This window comes from Pavona decussata, unplaced genomic scaffold (genome assembly GCF_977016875.1).
Source record: "Pavona decussata unplaced genomic scaffold, jaPavDecu1.1 SCAFFOLD_155, whole genome shotgun sequence".
NCBI classification, from domain to species: domain Eukaryota; kingdom Metazoa; phylum Cnidaria; class Anthozoa; order Scleractinia; family Agariciidae; genus Pavona; species Pavona decussata.
This window is the reverse complement of record NW_028145567.1, coordinates 2,742,159-2,763,325: the sequence shown is the minus strand read 5'-3', so window position 1 is coordinate 2,763,325 and position 21,167 is coordinate 2,742,159. Positions and strand designations below refer to the sequence as shown.

General features: G+C 39.3%; 2 protein-coding genes and 1 long non-coding RNA gene across 7 annotated transcripts in view; 1 reads left to right on the top strand and 2 right to left on the bottom strand.

Moving 5' to 3' along the window:
- Positions 1 to 21,167, bottom strand: part of LOC146465864 (contactin-3-like) — a 56,469-nt gene that overhangs the window by 9,304 nt on the left and 25,998 nt on the right. The window lies entirely within an intron of this gene.
- LOC146465867 (uncharacterized) lies at positions 1,304 to 5,247 on the bottom strand. The gene is made up of 2 exons (XR_014868159.1): positions 4,862 to 5,247; positions 1,304 to 1,506 (listed from the first exon to the last, which is right to left on the bottom strand). It is a non-coding gene; the product is annotated as an uncharacterized LOC146465867 (long non-coding RNA).
- On the top strand, positions 5,475 to 20,301 carry LOC146465866 (fibroblast growth factor receptor-like). 4 transcript variants are annotated; one of them, XM_085127938.1, is made up of 6 exons: positions 5,475 to 5,824; positions 9,275 to 9,307; positions 10,695 to 10,991; positions 14,951 to 15,328; positions 15,525 to 15,902; positions 19,783 to 20,301. In XM_085127938.1, the coding sequence occupies exons 1-6, from the start codon at positions 5,734 to 5,736 to the stop codon at positions 20,055 to 20,057; spliced, it is 1,452 nt and encodes a 483-aa protein (XP_084984064.1). In that variant the 5' UTR covers positions 5,475 to 5,733; the 3' UTR covers positions 20,058 to 20,301. The 4 variants fall into 4 exon arrangements, with proteins under 4 accessions (XP_084984064.1, XP_084984066.1, XP_084984063.1 ...); XM_085127937.1 differs by lacking the exon at positions 5,475 to 5,824 and adding an exon at positions 7,458 to 8,103; XM_085127940.1 differs by lacking the exons at positions 5,475 to 5,824; positions 14,951 to 15,328 and adding an exon at positions 7,270 to 8,103.

The following is a 21,167-nucleotide window of genomic DNA, read 5'->3' as shown; positions in this document are numbered from 1 at the left end:
CCTAGAAACGTAAACAAAAAATAACACAATTTCATTGAAACTTTATTTTTGAAACTGTCTTTTGCCCAAGCAGGTAAACTGTTATCAAACGAACAAAACGAAATTCTGCTACTAGCCCTGTCCATTCTGGAGCATCACGCAGAGAGATCTGCCTGAATAACAAGAGGTTTGCAGTGGCAGAACAACTATGGGATTTTTGGCATTTCCGGGCTCTTAACTTTCTCGTCATATACAAACGATGCAAACCCTTCTTCCACGACTGGTTGCATTAGAGTGGTTTTTGTTTTCGGGGGCAGGGATGGCCTATTGGTGAGAGCACTCGCCTCCGACCCATCTTCAACTCTCGGCATTGATACCATATTTGGGCAGCTTCCTATTTACCTATGTACCCTCTTTTAAAAATGAAATCAAAGCCATGCTATTACAACTTGCAAATGAATCATAGACGTTTCTGTCAGCGGATTCACGTGTTGCGCGTGTGCAGTTGTTGTAAAATCCAACGAATGTCGGAATCTCCAGAAAAATAATTGCGGCCGAAAGGGGAATTTAGTACTACCTGTTTGAGCTTGCCTAATTCACTGTCCCTGTATTATCTTCACAGTCTTTGTTCAAAGGAAACAACATTGAAAACAATAGATCACCTTAAGGATTACTACGTTTCTTCCTCGAAGTTTTGTAAATTTTTTTTCTAAGCCGGATGTGAACTCAAAAGCTGCTGCAAAAATATCTTCGAATTCCGATAACAAATTGTTCACCCCGGGATTGTAATACAGCTCGGAGCTCCCCCACACCCGGGGCATAGAGCAGAAAGTCTTCGTAGATATCGCTGTCATCGTATATTCCCCTGTTTGAAAGTGAAAGGAAAGTTCATAAGTAAGTAACCTTACTTAACCAGGGAACCCATTCAGCTACGAGGCTGGTATCCATAGGGGCCCTGGGAAATAAAGATATGACCAGAATGTACAAAATTTCTTAAAGTAAAAATTTAGAGCCGGCGGAATACAAAGCGATCAAACGACAGAGAAACGAATTCAATATTTTCCTAGTTTTATTTATAGCTCCGCTGGCCACATTGTGAGTTAACCGCTTTACAACTTGTGAAAGGGTCGCTCCCAGGTCCCATACCCTTGGTCCCTGGAAAAACCAAGCCAAACGTAAACTTACTTTCGACACTCAGTAGAAAAATGCTCCATTTAGTTTGTTTACTTACTTTCAACGAAAAGATGAATATAAAGAACGTTCTTTCCGCCACAAGTATTCTCAGCAACGCACGTGTAGAGACCTACGTCGTCTTTTGTCGTCCTCTTTATCGTTAGATATCTATTCAACTTGACCCTTATTCGCGAGAAGCTGCTTGTTTGGAGTGTTATATTGTTCTTTTGCCAATACACGGAAAGTTTGTGCTTTAATCCTTTGTCTTTAACCTGGCAAAAAAGTCCAGTACGTCCGCTCCCTCAACGACATCAACAACCACTAATTCGTTCCTCTGATTGCGAATTTCAGGAACTGAAAAATAACAAAACAAATTATCCGTAAGGGAAGCATTGGATTTTTTCTGCAAGTTATTAAGCCTTAGCTGCCTTATTTTTCCTCCAGAATTAGTGCCTCAGGAAGGGTGCTTTTCAGTATCTTTATATTTTTTGTCACTTCACGAGTGAGATAGACTCTGGTGTTATATCAATGGACCAATCAATGTAATAAAATTGTAGCTTGGCTACGAGGTCCACGGGAATACAAAAATCTTCATCCCAGACTTCATCGTAGTCATAAATTGTAATGAATAATTAATGACCCCTGGATTAAACTCTGTTCTCGCCTAGAAGGGATATTTTGGAACTCTATTATTGTCATTGTCTTCAACCAAAACGGCCCAATCAGAATCCATTACTTGCGCGTATATTTATAGGTCTTGTTAGAAAGAATAAGGCTTTTGATCTTTTACATTAATTGGCGGCCATATTCAGTATTATACATTTCAAGAGTGTAATATTCCGTTTTCAGAAAGAAAACAAAACTCTTTGGAGCGGTAAATCGAAAGAATAAGTTCCAAGAAGTAATCGACGGTTAAACGGTGGAAATAACAAGCGCATAACAGGCGTTTATTTCTCCAAGTGGTGGGAAGCCCAAGGCACAAGCGCGGAGCGCAAGTTGTACAAGGAAACAAAATTACAAATGACTGGCCTTGTGCTCCGCGCTTGGCTGAATCAACGTCTGTTCTTCAGGGTAGTACACTCTGTTTTTTTCTTATAAGAACGTCTAATTTTGGAGCTGAAGCTGAACGTTCTTAAATTTTTTTTTTTTGCCATTTGAGGCTGAAAACGTTCTTAAGATGTTCTCAAATTGCGTGGTATAGACAACATGTATTTCAAAGTAAATCAATGCGGACGAGACCAGGAAAACTATCAAAGTACATTGCCTGCTGAGATATGGTATCAAGAACTGCTTATTATGGCAAGCCGAGATGTGTGTCACCATTGTTAGTGTTATACAAAACATGCATTTGTTACCTTAATTTTATAAACAGATTAGCAAAATAATGTTCTTAATACATTCTTAAAATTTTGGTTTATCTCAGCCCCGACGTTCTTATAAAAAAGGTCCTTAAAAAAAAAAAAAAAAAAACCGAGTGTAGCTGTAAATTTCTCCTAGCCTACGAAGCAATCGTTTCCGTGGAGTTTTCTGTTCTCGTCCCAGTTTCTGCGCGGTCAAACAGCGAAAAACACCACCCGAAAAAACAAAAACAAAAACAAAAAAAAACGGAAAGTCTTGCTACGCAGGCTACATTTCCCCTAACGATATCAACAGAGCTAATTCTGTGTTCCGGACTTTATAAATAAACAAGAAAAGTGAAAACAAACTACGACAAATGGGAAATTCTTTGGCTAGGAAAAATAACCGTTTGTTTCCAGCAGAGGCAAATTTCCAACAGTTTAGTTTAAGAGTCAGCGGACAATTGATCATAAAGCGTGACCGCTGAAATAAATTAAATATCCTGCCAAAACACTGAAAACGGGGGCAAAACAAGGTAGTTGGGCTAGCATTTTCGTAAATCCATAAACAGCTCACAAATACGCCGGGAAATACTATTCCGTTTCAGCTAAAGCATCCGATAGGTCAATCTACATTAGCTTACAGAAATATATCCTTGAAAGAACACAAATTTACCTGGGACTCACAGGAGACATTTTTTAGAAGTGTTTTGTTTTTAAGGGGCAGTGTCACGGAGATTTGAATGTATTTTGGTCAAAACCACACAAATATTTAACAAAGACCCTTTTTTGTAATACGAAATTGCTCTTAGAACAGCAAGAGAAATTTATTAATAAATAAGTGATTTCACCAAGGAAGAATAATTTACAATAAGTTTTTTTTAGTGATTTCTCCAAATATGCAGGAAGAACTCGAAAAAAATGGCCAATAATTACAAGTTGCAATCCATCTCCATCCAAGCCATCCGCTGCCAAAGGTAATTAATACTCGTTTCTGTGCACTAGTAGGGTTATTGTCAACTATTATTTCAACATCTCGACCGATACAAAACTATAAGGGACACTAAAAATAGGCGATACTGCCCCTTTAAGTGTTCTCGATCATAGGGTGCCTCTGAGCTTTGAGGTGGTCTGAGTATAACAATGCAATGATAGCTTTATTACAATTTAAACAAAGTAATAAAGTGAATAAAAAAAATAAATACAATAAAAATAATAGAAAAATGAATTCAAACAAATAAAAGCGTATTTCGTTTGTTTAGACAACGGGCCGTTGGAGTCAGGCCAGGGTAACTCAATATCTATAAATTAATCACAAAGTTTGAGACTATTGCCAAGTGAACTTTGAAACTTGGATTGCATGCAAATAAGAATGGGCCGGAAATATTACCGGACACGAGTTGTGCCAAATGAAATAGCCGATACAGGGGTAAGCGTGGAGAATTTCCAGCTCTTTTTATCACATGTTATTAAACTCGATAATGTTATTAAACTCGATAAATGAAAATTAAAAATTCACAGTGAAGGATCGCTCCTTTCGTTATTTATTCACTATCCCAGCATTAATTTCAGCCAGCGCTCAGTCCAGTAATTGATTGTAATTGGTTGTTGCTTAGTTTGATACTGGAGAAAACAACTCCGATTCACGAACCTTATCACATATTAAACCCCTTCAGCCAATATAGTCCCGATCAGATTTTCGTCACATATTGTACTTGGCAAAATAAGATTTGGATATCACAGAGAAGGCCGAAGAAGAAGTTCACTAAAAATTATTTTTAACACTGAATTATTCCACTCGCGCCCGTTGGACAGGTTGGATATGAGATGATAGATAGCCAAAGACAATGGCGCCGAGTCGGCTGTAATCATACTATATCCAACAAGTGAGTGTGGAATAATTGTTTTATTAAAAGCAATCAAGAAATATTACTAGATCTCACTGATTTGGCTTTGCAAGAACAACCAGAGGACAACTTAATGGAGGCTATTTTTCGGGCATGGTATAATGGCTCATATACCATGGCAGTAAGCCAAACAAATCCGCGGTGATTGTATTGTAACCAGTTTTTAATAATAAACCTATTTATTCTATGTCTTATGTATTCAGGGTGGCTTTCTCTGCATTTTACAGTGGTTGAGGTTCAGTTACTGTGTAATTTAGCTTTGATGCACCGGGTCAACAAGGCAAATAACACATGTATAAACACCCGGGATAAACAGCCTTTCAGAAACATAGACACGTCCCACAGCCTCTTCAAATCATGACCTGATCAGAACACGATTACTTACCTGTTCCGCGTATGGCGACTGATTATTAATCGCGGGCAGACAAAACTTGATAAAAATAATTTCGATTCATCGACATTTACCTGGGCACATGGAAGAGACTGTTTCGCTATAAAGTAGCACCAGACTAAGGAGAGCTGTCGACAATGTTTTCCACAACAGGAACATGGCGAAACAATTGTATTTCTTGCTTGCTGAACACAGTCTTCAGTTCTACAAATAATGAACAGTTTGCTGGTGTGTTTGAAAAGTTCGGAACAATGTGTTTCTCAAAAAGTCTACTGAAGAGTGTAGTGATGTTCAGTCAAGGTCCGTAGTCAGGTTAGGCAATCTTATATAGCACAACTCGCCAACCACAGATTCTCGAATACACAAACAACCCAAACTAAGCATAATCAGTGAATAAAATCCATCACATTGTTCTTGTTTTCTTTCATGGTCTACATCACAACAAAGCTTGTCCGGTGAAATGTAGCGACTCACTTACAAAGCCGCGCGCATTTGCAAAAGTAAGTAATCATAACAGGAAGCCGCCCATGAAAGGTCGTGACACACCTCATCTGATTTGAGTAAATGAATGGGCAAGTGTTTGCGAGCAGTAAACTTGTCACAAGTCTCCTACGCAGCCGTTCCTAGTGTCGTCACGCGTCACGCAACGCTCGTTGCGTGACGCGTGACGACACTGGGAACGGCTGCGTAGGAGACTAACTTGTCACCCACTGCAACGTATCTCGCAACGTTGAGAATATGAGTAAAATACCAGTCGTTGTCTTTTTGTAAACATCTGGTTATGACTTTTTCCTCCGGCAGGGACAAAGAAATCCCGTACAAGAAATCGGTTCCTCACCGCGTCCCGACACCACACGACCGAGCACTACTATTCATCACGGGATCGAGGCGATGTTGGATGAATTAGCCCAGTGAAAGCTCAAGAGTATCACTTGTAACACTAGAAATGCCGAGCTTATCTTTCGGCTATCGCAATGGCAAAATCGTCGTTTGGCTTCTTTTGGGAATCGTTGGATTTTCCGCACAACAATTTGAAGGTAGGTTAGAAATTAAATTCGACAATGTTGTTGGTTTCGTGCGCGCGAGGAACAGTTACATCATAAACAACAACAATTCGTCGGCAACTTTCTTCTGGACTCTACTCTAAATTGTTACCCTGCTTAGCAGAGGTTCCTTGGTCGGCCTTTGTACCGGCGGCGTTGCAATGCAACTAAATGAATTTAACGGATCGGAAAAATAATAGGAAGCCTCAAGCCGTAATTGAACGCCGGTTACATTGAACTTATACGCCATTTCGCGCGGCCGGTCATTCAAAACTGAATATAGGACCCGGGATATAGGATAGCATTATATTGCGAGTATTTATTTGGAAAGCTAAAGCAAGTACAGTACCTGTAAGCGGGGAGTCATAAGAGAAGGGGTTTTCACGCAGCGCATGAATTTGAGTTATTCTCGACGTGTATACACATGTACGCATAATATGTGCAAGGCCTGCACGATGCCAAAATTATTGGTTCTTTTCAGTTGATGGCGTTGCCGTTGTTATTAGCATACGTGAATAACTCTAGTCTATGGTCCTTTAACGTTTGTAAAAAACTAAGGCTGATCATTGTCATTTCCTCTTGTGAAATACTTCGCAAATGCCTCCCATTAAAGAGACAAGACATGAAAAATAATGGAGAGATTTTGGTAGGGGTCCAAACTTTCTTTTCTGGCTTTTGTGGGCGATTTTTCGAAGTAGTTTTGTCGATGATCATAGTTTTGAGGTTTTGTTGCCACACATTACCGATTTTATATTCATGTGTGGGCTACCTGTGGACCATGGAAACGAAAAAAGATAAAATAGCCGTATAGATTCATTTCGTGGTGAATAGTGAATACGAAATCGTACTTGATCACCGTCTTGCATTGGTGTTTTCTCAGCCTCCTTTCGTTTTGAAAGAAGGTGACTGTAAAATGTTTTTACAAAAATCGCCGAATTTCAAGGCATGTCAGATGATGTTGCAGACAAAATCCGGCGACGAGACATTAATTTCTTTTATTGCGTTTTTCAATGTTTTTGTTATGTTCAGACTTAATTCGTGTGCACAACGTTACTCTGAGAGCAGTGTTCATTCGATCTTCCTAGAAAAATCGTGAACAGGAAATCAGAGATAAAGCAGTGAAAAAATCAGATTATGAACTGCCATTTCTTGTCAAAACAACCGGCGTTTTGTACTTTTTGTTTTGTGGGCGAAGAATAAAAGTACTGAGATCTATTTTTCCTCAAGTGGGTTTCAAGGAAAATGCAAACGTCTATCCGAGATCCGGTGTTCGTTTTCATTTGTGTTCAGTAGCTGCTTCTCAGTTCAATATTTTTCAGTATATCGTGTTTTTGACTTTTTTTTCCCCACCACCCCCAATTTATACTGCTTATTTAAGAGATTTCTAAAGATTTCTCCTGATGGTGTAAGAAATTAAAACAAACAAAAAACCTATTTAAGGATGATAGCAGTGAAATCTGACATGTTTACATTTCCGGCGCATCTGTTTTCAAATAATAAAGGAGATTTTCATTTTGCATGCTACTTTGTTCAATTACCTGTTGTTTAGTCTTTTCCCATCCAAACGGTAAACATGCTAAATTGTTTTATCAATGTTTCACTTGCACGAAAGCAGACTTTTAGTGACTGGAGCCTAATACCTCCGCGACCTAATATAAGAATTTTCTCAAACCTTTCAAGATACATGAATACAGGTGACCTTAACGTAATAAATGCGTCGAGAAATTCGCCCCTAAAGTGTGACGAGACACCAAAAGAAGTTTAGCGTATAAAGAATTCCGGACTTTCAGTCTACACAGCCTTAATCTGTGCTACTGTTTCTTAATTTCGATTTTTCCATTTTAATGTCTAGTAACAAGCAACTTTTTGAGCTCACACATCACACAAAGGAAACCCATTCAATGAAATGCAAACTTGACTATGACCTTGGAAACATAGGTTGTTTACCATTTGCAAAAAATTCCGGTAATGGAAAGACTAATTTGGTCTTCGCAAATGAAAAATTTCCGGGGAAAACGGGATTCTTGAAGGTAGACCAAAATTCCCAAACGGAATTTCCGAACGGAAATTGTTCGTTCCATTTTCTCTTTCTGACCACTTTCAGGCTTGGATCGCTTGGCTACACTGAGCTCGCTATCCAACTCAAATAACAAACATGGCTGCTTCGCAAGATTCACAAATGTTTCAGTGTGGAGTTTGTGACTTGCTTGCTTCGGCAATGTCGTTGCTGGTGAGTCATCAGTGTACCTCTATTGGTTCGGTGTCGCAGGTTGGTAAGTAACATGAGTTTTATACAACAGTTTCGTACAACAGAACGATTTCGTCCGCCATATTGAATCACATCAAGGCTACTAGTTCCAGGCTTTACTCTGCAAAATCCTGCCACTGTAAATGGAACAGCAAATCCCGTATGGAAATTCCCATTCGGGTTTTGACGTTTTCCGTTTACCACACCTGTCGACCAACCGGGTTTTCTGATTAAATGGTAAACAACCATAATTTACGCCTGAATAATTAAACACGTCAGGTTTAAATTAAAAGAAAACATTGAACTGCTAAGTGGGTGTGGACCTCCTGTGAATTTTTCTAGCTGAAATTTCCAGTCAGTTGTTCCAGCAACACGCGAAGGTCACAGCTTTCACCTTCCATGTGAAGGAATGTGCTTCCGTGCTGCTGGTAAGAGAAGCATATAACTTATGCTGGGAGCAGCGTTGCTAATTTTAGAAATTATGTCAAAATTTTGGCATTTTTTTAAAAGAATATTTGCTTCATGTAATAACCCAAAGGACAGAAATTACCTTTGCATTAAATAAAGATAATGTCGGTGTATCGGAATTTATTTTGACAGTTATGTAGCCTGCTGATCAGGCCTTTTTCAGCCGTGCACGGAGCGTGAGTCACATCTAGCGCCTCGCGCTTCTCTCTGCTCGCCTGAGAAACGCACAAAAATTACCCCTGTTCTGCAGGCTAACAGTTATTCATCAGTCAATTCCAGCAACATGAACGACAACAGCTTTTGAATCAGCCAACGTAGTGCGCATCAATTTAGGAATGTACACACGCCTCAATCCTGACATGCGCACTGAAATTAAAGGTGGACTCACCCCAAAAAGCGAAACATGGGCTGCTCGTTTCACAGTTGTACGCCGTAGGATTAATTAACTATGCCTTCAACCTCTAGTATTAAAGAACCAATTTTCCTATGTTTTCTTTACTTCACTTCTCCTATCCTTTCTATCCTATACTTTTCTACTTTTCTTATAAAAGTACTGTGGAGAAGTTATTAAAATATCCAAAAAAAATTAACCTTGTGTGATCATACCCTTAATAATAATTCTCATGACCTTTGGGGTTGAATAGGCATTGACATTGCAAGGAGAAGTTTGATGCTGATCACTGTTGCTGTAAGTGATCTCAATATGGGTTTTCTTTTCTTTATTTCAGACCCGACTGTTTCACCTACCGGCATCACAGGAGGTTTATAAAAATTTCTCTATCAGTAACTTGGAAAATTATAATTATCTTGCGCAATCCCTTTAAACTTTAAAACCTTTTCTTCAATTTGGTAACAACACCAACACAGAAATAGACAACCTGAATACGGATTTGTAAGCAAACAAGCAAAGAAACAAACGTCTTTGGTTTTCGATGTCATTACTTAAAGCGGCTGATAAACAAGAACCAAACTTTTGCCTTTTTCTCTCGTTTAATTACCATTTTATCCCCAATATCAAAGAACAAATTCTCCAATTTTGTCCCCACACTTTTCTCTTAAACGCACTGGGGAGAAGTTATTAAAATATCAAGTAAATTCACCTTGGGTGATCATATCCTTAATGTTCATGACCTTAAGGGTTGAATACAGTAATAGCCCGCTTATAAGAACCTGGGTTTTAGAACCTGTTAGGCTAAAATTTTCATTTTAAGCCCCCTCCACATAAAAACCTATTTAGGCTAAAATTTTAAGGTAGGTTCTTCTCAGTGGGGTTGCTGTAAAAGTGTATAGGTAGAAACTGCTGAATTAAGATCATCATCTATTTAAAAGTAACTTGACATATTTCTTTGTTATGTTTTGTCAAGGACATATGCTGTACCTGCGCTGAACTGCCTATAGGCACTGCTCTATGGTACAAATAAATGATTTATACTGTATTATGAGATGATATTTATCTTATATATAGTATATTCAGATAAAATTCATATGAAAATATAAGAACCTTAGTAGCTTAAATTTGCTTTAAGTACCATTTATATAAGAACCTATTTAGGCTAAATTGAAAAATTCAGGTTCTTATACGTGGGCTATTACTGTAAGCATTGATATCAGGAACCAGCTGATGGGCATTGATAGGTTCAAGCGTTGTTCGCTAAAAAGCATTATCGTCGTTTTCAAGATAAGTGAAAGTAAAAACAAACAGAGGAAATCGTCATTGACATACAGCTGTTTCGATAAAGGTTGTCCAAAAAAAGGGTAAAAGCGTACGCGACAATACCAAAAGGTAGTTTGGTAAATACCCAATAATTTTCAATAAAAGCTCGGAATCCATAATGGCTCGACCGTACAGCGAAGACTTGAGATGGCGGGCAATATGGATTCTGAGCTTTTATTGAAATTTATTGGGTATTTCCCAGACAACCTTTCGGCAATGTCGCGTACGCTTTTGCGCTTTTTTGGACAAACTTTGTCGAAACAGCTGTATGTAAGTTGAAATGCAACCGCTGTGTTAGCTTATACTCCAGTTTTGAACAACTGGATCAGTGCCCAGGGATTCAAGTTGGCCACTTTGGTGGGCGTCGATAAATAAATTGCTCAGCCATTCTTCTATTTGCTTGAAGCTATTCTAATCTTGTTCTGGTGTTGCAGTAAAGCCACAATTTCTGTACCCAAAACAAATGGAGTCAGTAAAGGAACATTACAAGGAAGGCGACAAGTTTGAACTTACGTGTGAGGCAAACGGCGTCCCCAATCCTGTGGTCACGTGGTACAAAGACGGCGAAGTCTTTAGGGGAAGACATCGGTCTGGACATGTGATAACACCCGGTTCATATGACTATAAGATAATTTTCACAGGGGTGGACATCAACGATAGAGGAACATACATGTGTAATGTGTCCAACGCGTATGGGTGGTTGAATCATACCTACACGCTTTTTGTCGAAGGTAAGTCCAGTCGTTAACCTGAGTTTTTATATTGTTAAAGGCGATGTTACACGAATGCTGGGTTAGAAATCATTACCGTGTAACATTGTAACGATTTTTAAGGAAGCAAGTTGTCATAGCAACAACAACAAAATGCAAGTTGTTAAAGAGAAAGTAGCACGCGAATTTGATGTCATTTCTAAATACAACTGGCAGTAATCATAGATTATAGAGTGCGTTCGACACCTTAAATTGAACAAAGTTGGCAGAATCGTGCACCCTTGCATATTCGATTCAATGTGAATATTTGTTGTTTTTCCTTTCTGTATATTACCCAAAACTAGCATCTTACAGCAGAATATTTCAATTTTTCGTTTCAAATTAATAACTGCGTGATCGGAAAAAGTTTCTTCCAATGTCTGTGAAATTGTTGAACAAATGGAGAGAAATGTAACAAAACAGTAGGAATTACTTTCCTTTGTCCCACTGCGCCCTAAGTTGTGCGATTGTACGGCCTGCTGCGGGACACTTTTTTTAGGTAGCTCTTTCGTCTTTTTATATCTGTACGTAATGTGTAACTACCAAGGTGAAATATTTGGGATAAACGAAGCTGAGTTTAAAATTACAGCAGCTACGTTGTTGAACTTAAAAATACTGAGAAAGTATTTTCGGTCCGCCTGTTGCGTGACACTGTCGAACTTTAAAATAATACACATCCTTTTCGGTAAAACACTTTCAATCTTTGAGAAAAACGAAACTTACAGGCCAGCAAACCATTTTGGTCTTCCACTCGAAAGGTATTTTACCAAAATGCTGCGAAACTTACGCGACTATAAAGCCGTAAAAATGTCGAACTGAAGCGAGCTAATTTGCATACAGTTTTGAAAGACATCTCAGGGCCAATTACAGTCGAACCAGGTCAAGCGTACCCCCCTAGATTCTATTAATGAATCTATTATTTGAAAATTGAACCCGTTAGTCGTTTCAAGTATTCAAATCAAAATTAGATTTCTGATTGGATTATACGAACCAGGGTACAAATAATGCATGAAACCAGAAAACCAGAAAGCCCGCGGGAAAAACTCCTCTCAATATATTCAGAGCGGCAATTCTTGATTTATATAATAGTGGATTTTCCAAAAAGCAGATTTCTCGTGATTTACAGCAGTCAACGCGTACTGTCAGAAAGAAAATTCGCCATTTTAAACCAGGCACGGTGGGTCCTGTCGCGTAAATTTAAACTCACTAATGATCACTAAATGAACATTTTACGTTTGTACACTTGCGTTTTTTTCCGTTAGTTATTCAAAAACAAAAATGAAAAAGGACTGGAAGCCGGCGTTTAATTATAATAAACGGTTCTCTTTTTGAGGTATATGCAAATTAATTTAGCGAAAAGTATGCGAACTCACAATGGAAGCAATGGCAGCACATGTGTTGCGCTATTCGTCGACGTATAATGGACAGTCTGGTGAAATGATAATATATACCAAACTTTTTCATGCTACAAGGTAGGTAATGCTATACATGAAAGATAAATTGGAATTTTTCAGCCCGACTCATTTGCAAGCGCTTGACTTTGTGCTCTTGCCATGACCAAATTTGCATAACGAATTATATGAATGTGTCAACAACATGCAGGAACAGTTTGAACGAACGAGCTGTTTCAAATGTACTGTAGTTTGAATTTTACAGGCTATTGCTTTTACTGTTAGCGCGGATCTATGTTCTGCAAATTTTAATTTGGTCATTGATCCGCGTTAACAATGAATAAATGAATGCATTCTTTGAAACGACTAATGGGTTCAATTTTCAAATAATCGATCCATTAATAGGGTCTAGGGGGGTACGCTTGACCTGGTTCGACTGTAAGGTTATTCAAAGAGCGGATAACTCTATCCAGTGGATAAAATGTACTCCAACCAATAGATTTTATCCGCTGGATAAAATAATCCTCTCTTTGAACAACCGGGGCCTGATGTCAGTTTCTGATGCGTGTATATTTCAGATATTTTTGTATTTCGATTTTATATTAACGCACTAGAAATACGTGACTCGCGAAGCTAGGGCTGGGTTAAAAGCCCTCTTTACTCGTATTGTAGCATCAAATGAGGAGATTAAAAGGTTTCTGAACATAGCAACGATTTTGATCAGCATAGTCTTTTCGTAGTTCCACAGGCTCGTTTTCGGTTGAAATGTATTTCTATTTTCGCGACTAAAAGCACAACCTCCGTGGGGGACGGCTACTCTTAGAGTTATCTTCATAGAGTTATAGCGTGGAGTTAGAGTTGCAAAATCCTGAATTCAAGATTTTGTACTGCCAAAATCCTGAATTCAAGATTTTGGACGTACAAAATCCTGAATTCAAGATTTTGTACTGCCAAAATCCACGGGCGTGCAGCGCTGTCGTGTTCGATGAATTTATTTCCCAAGGAAAATTATTTTACCGCGGCCACAAAACGTGTAATTTCTTCACTGCAATCTTTCACAAAAACGATTCCTGGAAGAAAAGGCCCCGGTAAAGGGAAAAGATTTGGCAGATATATTTCCATCCAGTGAATATTGATGAACATTGCAGTTGAAATGTGATCCGGTACTGAACATAAAACGTTTTCGATGTATGCAAATTACTGCGTCTGTCTTCCAACCTGTTGCTGCCTAGCAACCTTCCCTTTGTCTGACGTCATTCATACTTTGTTTTGTCCTGTTGCCTGGCAACATTACATTGTGATGTCATCCGCCCGTACAAAAAAATCTGCGGGGAATGCCAGATGTGCGTCCCAAGATCCATCGACCAAATAAAATCTCGACTCAAAACCGTATCAGGAAGCGTTCTTCCTACGTCGAACGCAAAAATATTTGTCTATCAACAGAAACGAAACAATAATTGTCTAGTCTTGTTATAAATTACCACCCCAGTGAAATACGACTATCAATTAGTGCCCCTGGCCAGACACAGTGTAGTTAGAATTAGTTTTAGGTAAGAGAAGGTCTCATTTCACCATTTTAAACAAAAGAGTTCAAAAACCAAAATGCAACTGACCTTGGTCTAATTTAGGATAAGGGTCCCCTCCCCACCCCCGGAATCGTTCCGCCAATGCAACCATTTCGGGTTTTTACCGAATTCACTAGAAACCAGAGAACAAATATGCATTTATCTATGATTTATTACTTTAGGGGATGTTACGGCAAAATTTTGAACGACGATACTTGACGCAACAACCGCGTTCAAAATTAACATGGCGCGCGGACGATTTATAACTCAACAGTTTGTTGTGCCGATGTGTTGCAAGTTTTTGACGACAGATTAAAAGTACCAAAGCATACATAAATGCATATTTGTTCTCGGGTTTCTAGTGAATTCGGTAAAAACCCGAAATGGTTGCATTGGCGGAACGATTCCGGGGGTGGAGAGGGGACCCTTACCCTAAATTAGACCAAGTTCAGTTACATTTTGCAAACCTATACTAGGCTAAAGACCAAAAATCTCTACCCTATCCAAGACTCGCTAGTTTGCAGAAACTCGGTCACTAGCACAATCTAGCCAAACCAAAATCTGCTACATGTTCAACAAAATCTAAAACACGTTTTGTTAAGTGTCAATTCCCGGGAAACCCTTTTCTAAACTAGATACTTCAAGCAATGCATTGATCAGCTTCCTGGAAAATAATACCCTATTCTAGACTAAAACGCTCTGATTTCTATACCCTCTACCAGACTAATACCCTTCACAGCAGCACATACTCATGTAGCTTATGTATGGGAGTAGCCATGTGTTGAATCTCGAAGGACGCATACTTCAAGTCATCGGTCTGATGCTATCCTCTGAACAGTGTAAAAAATAATACTGGAAGATATACAACACTTAGCTTTTGTGACTCCACGTTAAGGGTAAAATCAATGACAGTATTACTTATTATCTGCCACACTGAAGTGAGTAGCTGAGACCGGTATCTGATTGTGATCATTATTCTTTGCAGAAAAAGTACGTAGCGAGCCTCAAATATATTTTATATGGCATCAGAATGACCCCCTCTATGTTGGTGAAAGTGTAGAAATCTTTTGCAACGTTCTGACCAAGGATCCCAAGACGAAATATCGCTGGTATTACAGCGATTCAGACAGCTCGGATGAAAACAACTTAGGTGGCCTCATCGATCTACGCCGGTATAAACAACCGCCTTATATTATTGAAGATGAAATGACTTTGGCACAAATAAAGTTTACCCTGAGGTTAGAAAACTTGACCATTGACCAGTCTGGTTTTTATGGATGTCAGGCCGAGAATTCCGTTGGAAATGGATCACGTCAGACGAACGTTACTGTTGTATACCGACCTGTTATTCCAGTGACAACAGGTAGGCCATGCTTTAACAATGGAATTTCACAATTATATGTTAAACAATTAAGTGTGAAAAATGATACTGGAAGATATATACTTAGCTTTTGTGAATCCACGTTAAGGGTAAGATCAACGACAGTATTCCTTATTATCTGCCACACTGAAGTGAGTAGCTGAGACCGCTGTCTGATTGTGATCATTATTCTTTGCAGTAAAAGTACCTTGGAGGCCTCGTATATATTTCATATGGCATCAGAATGACCCCCTCTATGTTGGTGAAAACGTAGAAATATTTTGCAACGTTCTGACCAGGGATCCCAAGACGAAATATCGCTGGTATTATAGCGATTCAGACAGCTCGGATGAAAACAACTTAGGCGGCCTCATCGATCTACGCCGGTATAAACAACCGCCTTATATTATTGAAGATGAAATAACTTTGGCACAAATAAAGTTTACCCTGAGGTTAGAAAACTTGACCATTGACCAGTCTGGTTTTTATGGATGTCAGGCCGAGAATTCCGTTGGAAATGGATCACGTCAGACAAACGTTACTGTTGTATACCGACCTGTTATTCCAGTGACAACAGGTAGGCCATGCTTTAACATTGGAATATACTGACTGATTTAACAATTATTGCACGAGCGCGCGTTGGATATGAGAGCGATAGAAAGCCAACGAGGCGCATAGCTCCGAGTTGGCTATAATCATATCATATCCAACAAGCATGAGAAGAATAATTTTTTTTAATTAAAAAAAATTAAGAAATATTGCTAGATCTTGCTGATTTCGCTTTGCAAGAACAACCAGAAGACAATTTTATGGTCGCTATCATGATTTCATGGGCATGAAATAATGGCTCATATACCATGGCTGCTAAGCCAATCAAATCTCAATTTACAAAATTATCCAGTTTTCATAAGTAACAATTGTTCACCGAAGTGGAGGTGAATAGTGATGGATATCGCTTTCACTGACAACGAGGTGAATAATTGTTTTCGTACATACCACACAAGCGGAATAACTAGTGAACCATAAAATTATTAATCCTGACAATATACCAACAAATGTTATGAATTTTAAAATCTCGCGCGTCACGTGGTAAGCGATTTCTTATTGTAGAAAGTTCTGTCTCGCTTTCTTGCAGACAACTGATACTTGTTCTTGTTGTTGAAACCACGCTGAAAAATTTAGATGTTTCATTGTTTTCATTGTAATTTTAGTGCTCGAGAGGTTTCTGTAAACAAGGGATTGTATTTTCATTTTTCGCCTTAGAATATGAGGTTGAAAAGATTAAATAAGTTACTATTTAATTCCGTCAAACCAAACTTTGTTGTCATTTATGTATTTTTTTAAACAGCCTCCTCGTCTATCTAAATAATTTCCTCTTAAGTAACCGTAGAGAAACGGGAAGCCATGTTTTTTCTCTTCGGCTGCTCGGAGGTGAATAGTACTTGCCCAACCACCTCCGAGCTAGCCAATCAGCGCGCGCGAAAAGTGCTATTCACTTGTGTGGTATATACTAATATTCAATATTTGAGATTGAATGCACCAATCTTGAGATACTAAGTTACTCAAAAATTGGAGTAAAATTTTTAAAATTTGGAAAGAGTGAATCAATATTTGGAGTACCTTATTTACAAATGTTATTCCAATAGATTTTTAAAACCTGCTAAATTTAAACATCCTGTTTTTTGCGGCTCTTCTTTCACCTGGACGGAACTGTATCACGCCGCAAAACCACAAGGAACCTTGGCTGTTCTAGGCAGCGACAAGAACAATCAATTAACAATGATTAAAGTTTTCATACCATCAAAAATGTTGCTTGACTGTCTCAAGGTTGTAGGTAAGACTCAAAGGATATTCTCACTATGCCAGCGGAACTGACCTGTACTTTTATCGCTACAAACTGTAGGGATGACAGGCTAGATATCTGATGTTTGATAACTCAAGCATGTTAAGGCATGTCTCAATGCCATATCTGGGTATAAAATACATGAGATTATAACTCAGCAGAAATTAACTGAAAGCAGGGCCGTAGCCAGACTTCAGAACAAGACGAGGCAAGTTTTGAGCGCCGAAGGCGCGAGCCGCTAGGGGGGTGTGGGGGCATGCCCCCCCCCCCCCCCCCCAGAAAATTTTGAAATCTAGAGGCTCAGAAATGCTCTTGTAAGCATTTTCCGTGGCAGTTTTCTTCAGAAAAGTAAATCTTGGGCAAGTGCAGAAGTTCACTTTTTTATTGCTTAGCGATACTGGTGCCAAGTTAATGACCATCTGCATTTTAAATCATTCAAATGTTATAACACGTATTATACCAATAAAATGAATCCACTAGAAAAGCCAACGTTTATGGATTTTAATACAGTAGATAATTAGACGTCTTATCAATTATGTGTTTCGATACACTCTTGCTTCAACTTTGAGACAGCCATGTCATAATATTGCCATCTCTTATCCTTAAGGCAAACTTGTGCGAACTCCGTCAAATGTTTTGAAATGCCCCCCGGGGGGGGGGGGGGTACTCCCCTATATAAGGTATATAGGTATGTGCCGCCCCAAAGGGTATGGTTTTTGAGCCGTTTTGGTCTGAAAAAGGGTATAGATTTTGACAATTACGGTCTGAAATCGGGTCGAGTTTTTGGGGCAGGGAACATTTACGAAAGCTTACAAACATGTTTTTCTTCTAAGTACGTAACTGGAACGACTGACTGATAGCGAGAAAAAGAAATAGATAAACTATGTCATTCCAGCTTACTTTTACTCCTTGCGTCAACTTCCGTTCGGCACTGATGCATAATCAGGTCTGAAAAAGGGTATGAAGTTTAGAGGTCAGGTCTGAAAACGGGTGTGGAAAATGGCATGTTTAGGTCTGAAATAGGGTCGGGATTTGAAGACCCGGGCGGCACACCCCCACCAAGAATTCCGGGGAGTACCCCCCGGGGAAATGCCTCTCTTACGCCAACCAAATGCAAACGGCTCTTTTAAGAGCCATTACAAACAGAAATGCTTGATCAACAAATCTTTTAAAATCTATTCTTTTACATTTTCTTTTCTATGAAACGTTCCCACACCGGCTCTCAGCCATCGCAGATAAGACCCCAAGCTGGGGATAAGACACGGTAATAATGGTGACCTTTGATGTCACGCGGCCTGTCACGGTTATGTCACGATACGTCTCCTTAATGGCCCCTCTGTAACCTTAATCATTTGAAAAACCGCTACTCACAGTTCACATGAAACGAATAATCCTCATTAAAATGCTTCTCCCCTCAATTCATCCACCTTAGATTAGCTGGTTTTATCTTAACCAATCCAATTTTTTCTAGGGATTATTTTCTCAATTAAACGTTTCTTCCAAAACAAAAGGCCAAAATCAAGACGAGGCAACTGCCTCGTCTTGCCTCATGCTAGCTACGGCCCTGGAAAGACCACCAAACTTGGTAGCGTCGCGAAACTGGATGACTTTGAAAATAGATTTCACGTGAGCGATTATGATTTTTTCTTTGCAAATAGAAAATGGGGCTCCAAGTTTACATGTAATGAATATCGATTAGAACGTTTTTCTTACTGTATGGTTATAACGTTACTTGAATCTGTCCTGAATGGTTGACTTCAATATTCAGTTAACGGATTATTTAACAAAATAGGTCGCGTGACTTATTAAACTTCCTAATAAATTTTTAAAAAAACCCAAACCCTATTCCATTGAGGATAGATTCAGTTACTATATGATACAAGTTACGAACACACATGCGAAGCTCCGAGTCACAATGAACCGTTCTTGCCCAATCTGACAATTGCATTTGAGCGCAATTGTGACGTCATCAAACATGTAGCCACTATTCTTATGCCTTAAGGAATTCAAGGTCACTGGAACAAGTCCATTACAAACCTATTACCACTCAGGGGATTTAAAAAAAACATTGATTTCAAAGTTACATAGTTTTAAATTCGCAGGGGGTCTTAAGTAAAGAATGAGCCATGCCTTACCATGCGGTCGGCATTAAGTAACAGAGGCTGAAGCGGCCCCTACTGATCGGAATTTTCCGGTCGTCCTTGTGACGTCATCGTCCCACTGCTTTCACGAAATAAACAAATATGGCTCGGATCCTCTTCACCCTATGTTATGCAGTGTCCTCTGCTGTAGTACAAAGAAGTAACATCGAGTGAAGCGGTTGGCAAAGATAAAATGGTAAAGGCGTGTAAACATTCACCCATTCCTCGAAAAAATGCTTTGTCAGTCATTCAATGTGAAAAAACTGAGAAATAGTTGTCCCAACAGAGCTGGCCGCCGGCAAATTTATCGCGTAATGCAAAGGATAAAAAAGCACTTCAGCGCCATATTTGTTTATTTCGTGAAAGCAGTCGGACGATGACGTCACAAGGACGATCGGAAAATTCCGATCAGTCGAGACCGCTTCACCCTATGTTACCCAATGTCGACCGTGCATGTCTGCTCTTTCGAATAGATACTATTAAGACACATTTGGACGTTGGTGGTCAGGAAAGAGTAAAAGACCAAATCGCGGGGAGCGCTTGGACCTCTGAGATACAATATCTCGGACCCTTGATCGCCGTGGCGATAGTGGTGTTCATCGGCTTGATTCTAGCATTCACTTGGATGTACTGGCAAATAAAGAAAGCTCGCCAGACCTCTGCGAGGAGTCGCCGCCCTGGTATCGATTCCATTCAACCGAAATACGAAGTGAAGAATGAGTACGTTGTGGTACCAGACTTCAAGTGACTTGTCTTCATTTAGCAAAACATCGAGTCAAACTGAAGCAGAATTTGGTATGATTTCAACCCAAGTGATATAAGGTAGAAAAGCTATTGTGTAACACTTTTGAGTGCTCCTTATGACCATTGAACGTTCCTTATAAATTAGAACTAGCCGTCGACGTCTTGGGTGCCGATTGTATGAGCCTCGGCTGGCTCGGTTTGCCGAGTTCCCGACTCCTCCAAAAAACCATTTCGATCTCGGCGCATTAACCGGGATACAAAAATAAATATCAAAAAGTGTCAATAATGGTTTGAAAGTAACACAGACGTTTCAGGTATATAACTCTTCTTCAGTGTGGAGAAAACCGTTGAAATACACTACCGGACACGCGCGCGCACCGCGCATGTGATGAAAATTTGCATGCATAAAAAGTTACAATTCAAATACAGCTAAAATTGACGTTTAATAAGTCCATCCGGCTGAGCAGTTTTAAGTTGGAAAATCAATCTCATTTAACGCTGCTTGCGCTAGAAGTTTGTCCCATTGCTTAACTGTATACCCCCAACCCAGATATCTGAAATACTGAGGAGTTGAAATGTTGGGCCATAGGGAACCCAGGAGTGTTGTTGCGGCACTACGTAAGTGTACATGTAGTCTACAATCTGTGTGACTTGGTCACAAATCTTCCTCAGCAAAATATAGTGCGACTTCAGGTACTTAAGGCAGGCCTTGCTATCAACCCTTTAAGCCCTAACATTGACCAACATCGAACTTCTCTTAACAGCGTCACCGCTTGATCAACCATTCAGTTCATGAGAAAAAAAGAAATGATCAGCAAAATTTAATGGTCGTGATTATTAAGCTTACTCTCCCTACTAGTAGCATGAGAAATACATGAATGACTGTGAGGAGAATTTGATTGTTGATACCGGGACTAAAAGGTTTAAAGCTTTGGGCAGCGTTTAACGGTGACAAGATCTTTTTGTCGCTGCTGTTGCTGCTGATGATGTGTTGTCCTTTTCCTTCCCTTTTGTTTGTTGTTGTTGTTGGTTGTTTGTATGTTGTTGTTTTTTTGTGTTTTTTTTTTTGTTTTTATTTATTTATTTTTCGCTTTGTTCTTCTTTTATTAAGCTT

Coding starts and splice junctions, on each gene's coding strand:
- LOC146465866 (XM_085127937.1), top strand. CDS start 7,986: ATGGCTGCTTCGCAAGATTCACAAATGTTTCAGTGTGGAGTTTGTGAC. Junction 9,308..10,694: donor ACCTACCGGCATCACAGGAG/GTTTATAAAAAT, acceptor CTGGTGTTGCAG/TAAAGCCACAATTTCTGTAC. Junction 10,992..14,950: donor CTACACGCTTTTTGTCGAAG/GTAAGTCCAGTC, acceptor TATTCTTTGCAG/AAAAAGTACGTAGCGAGCCT.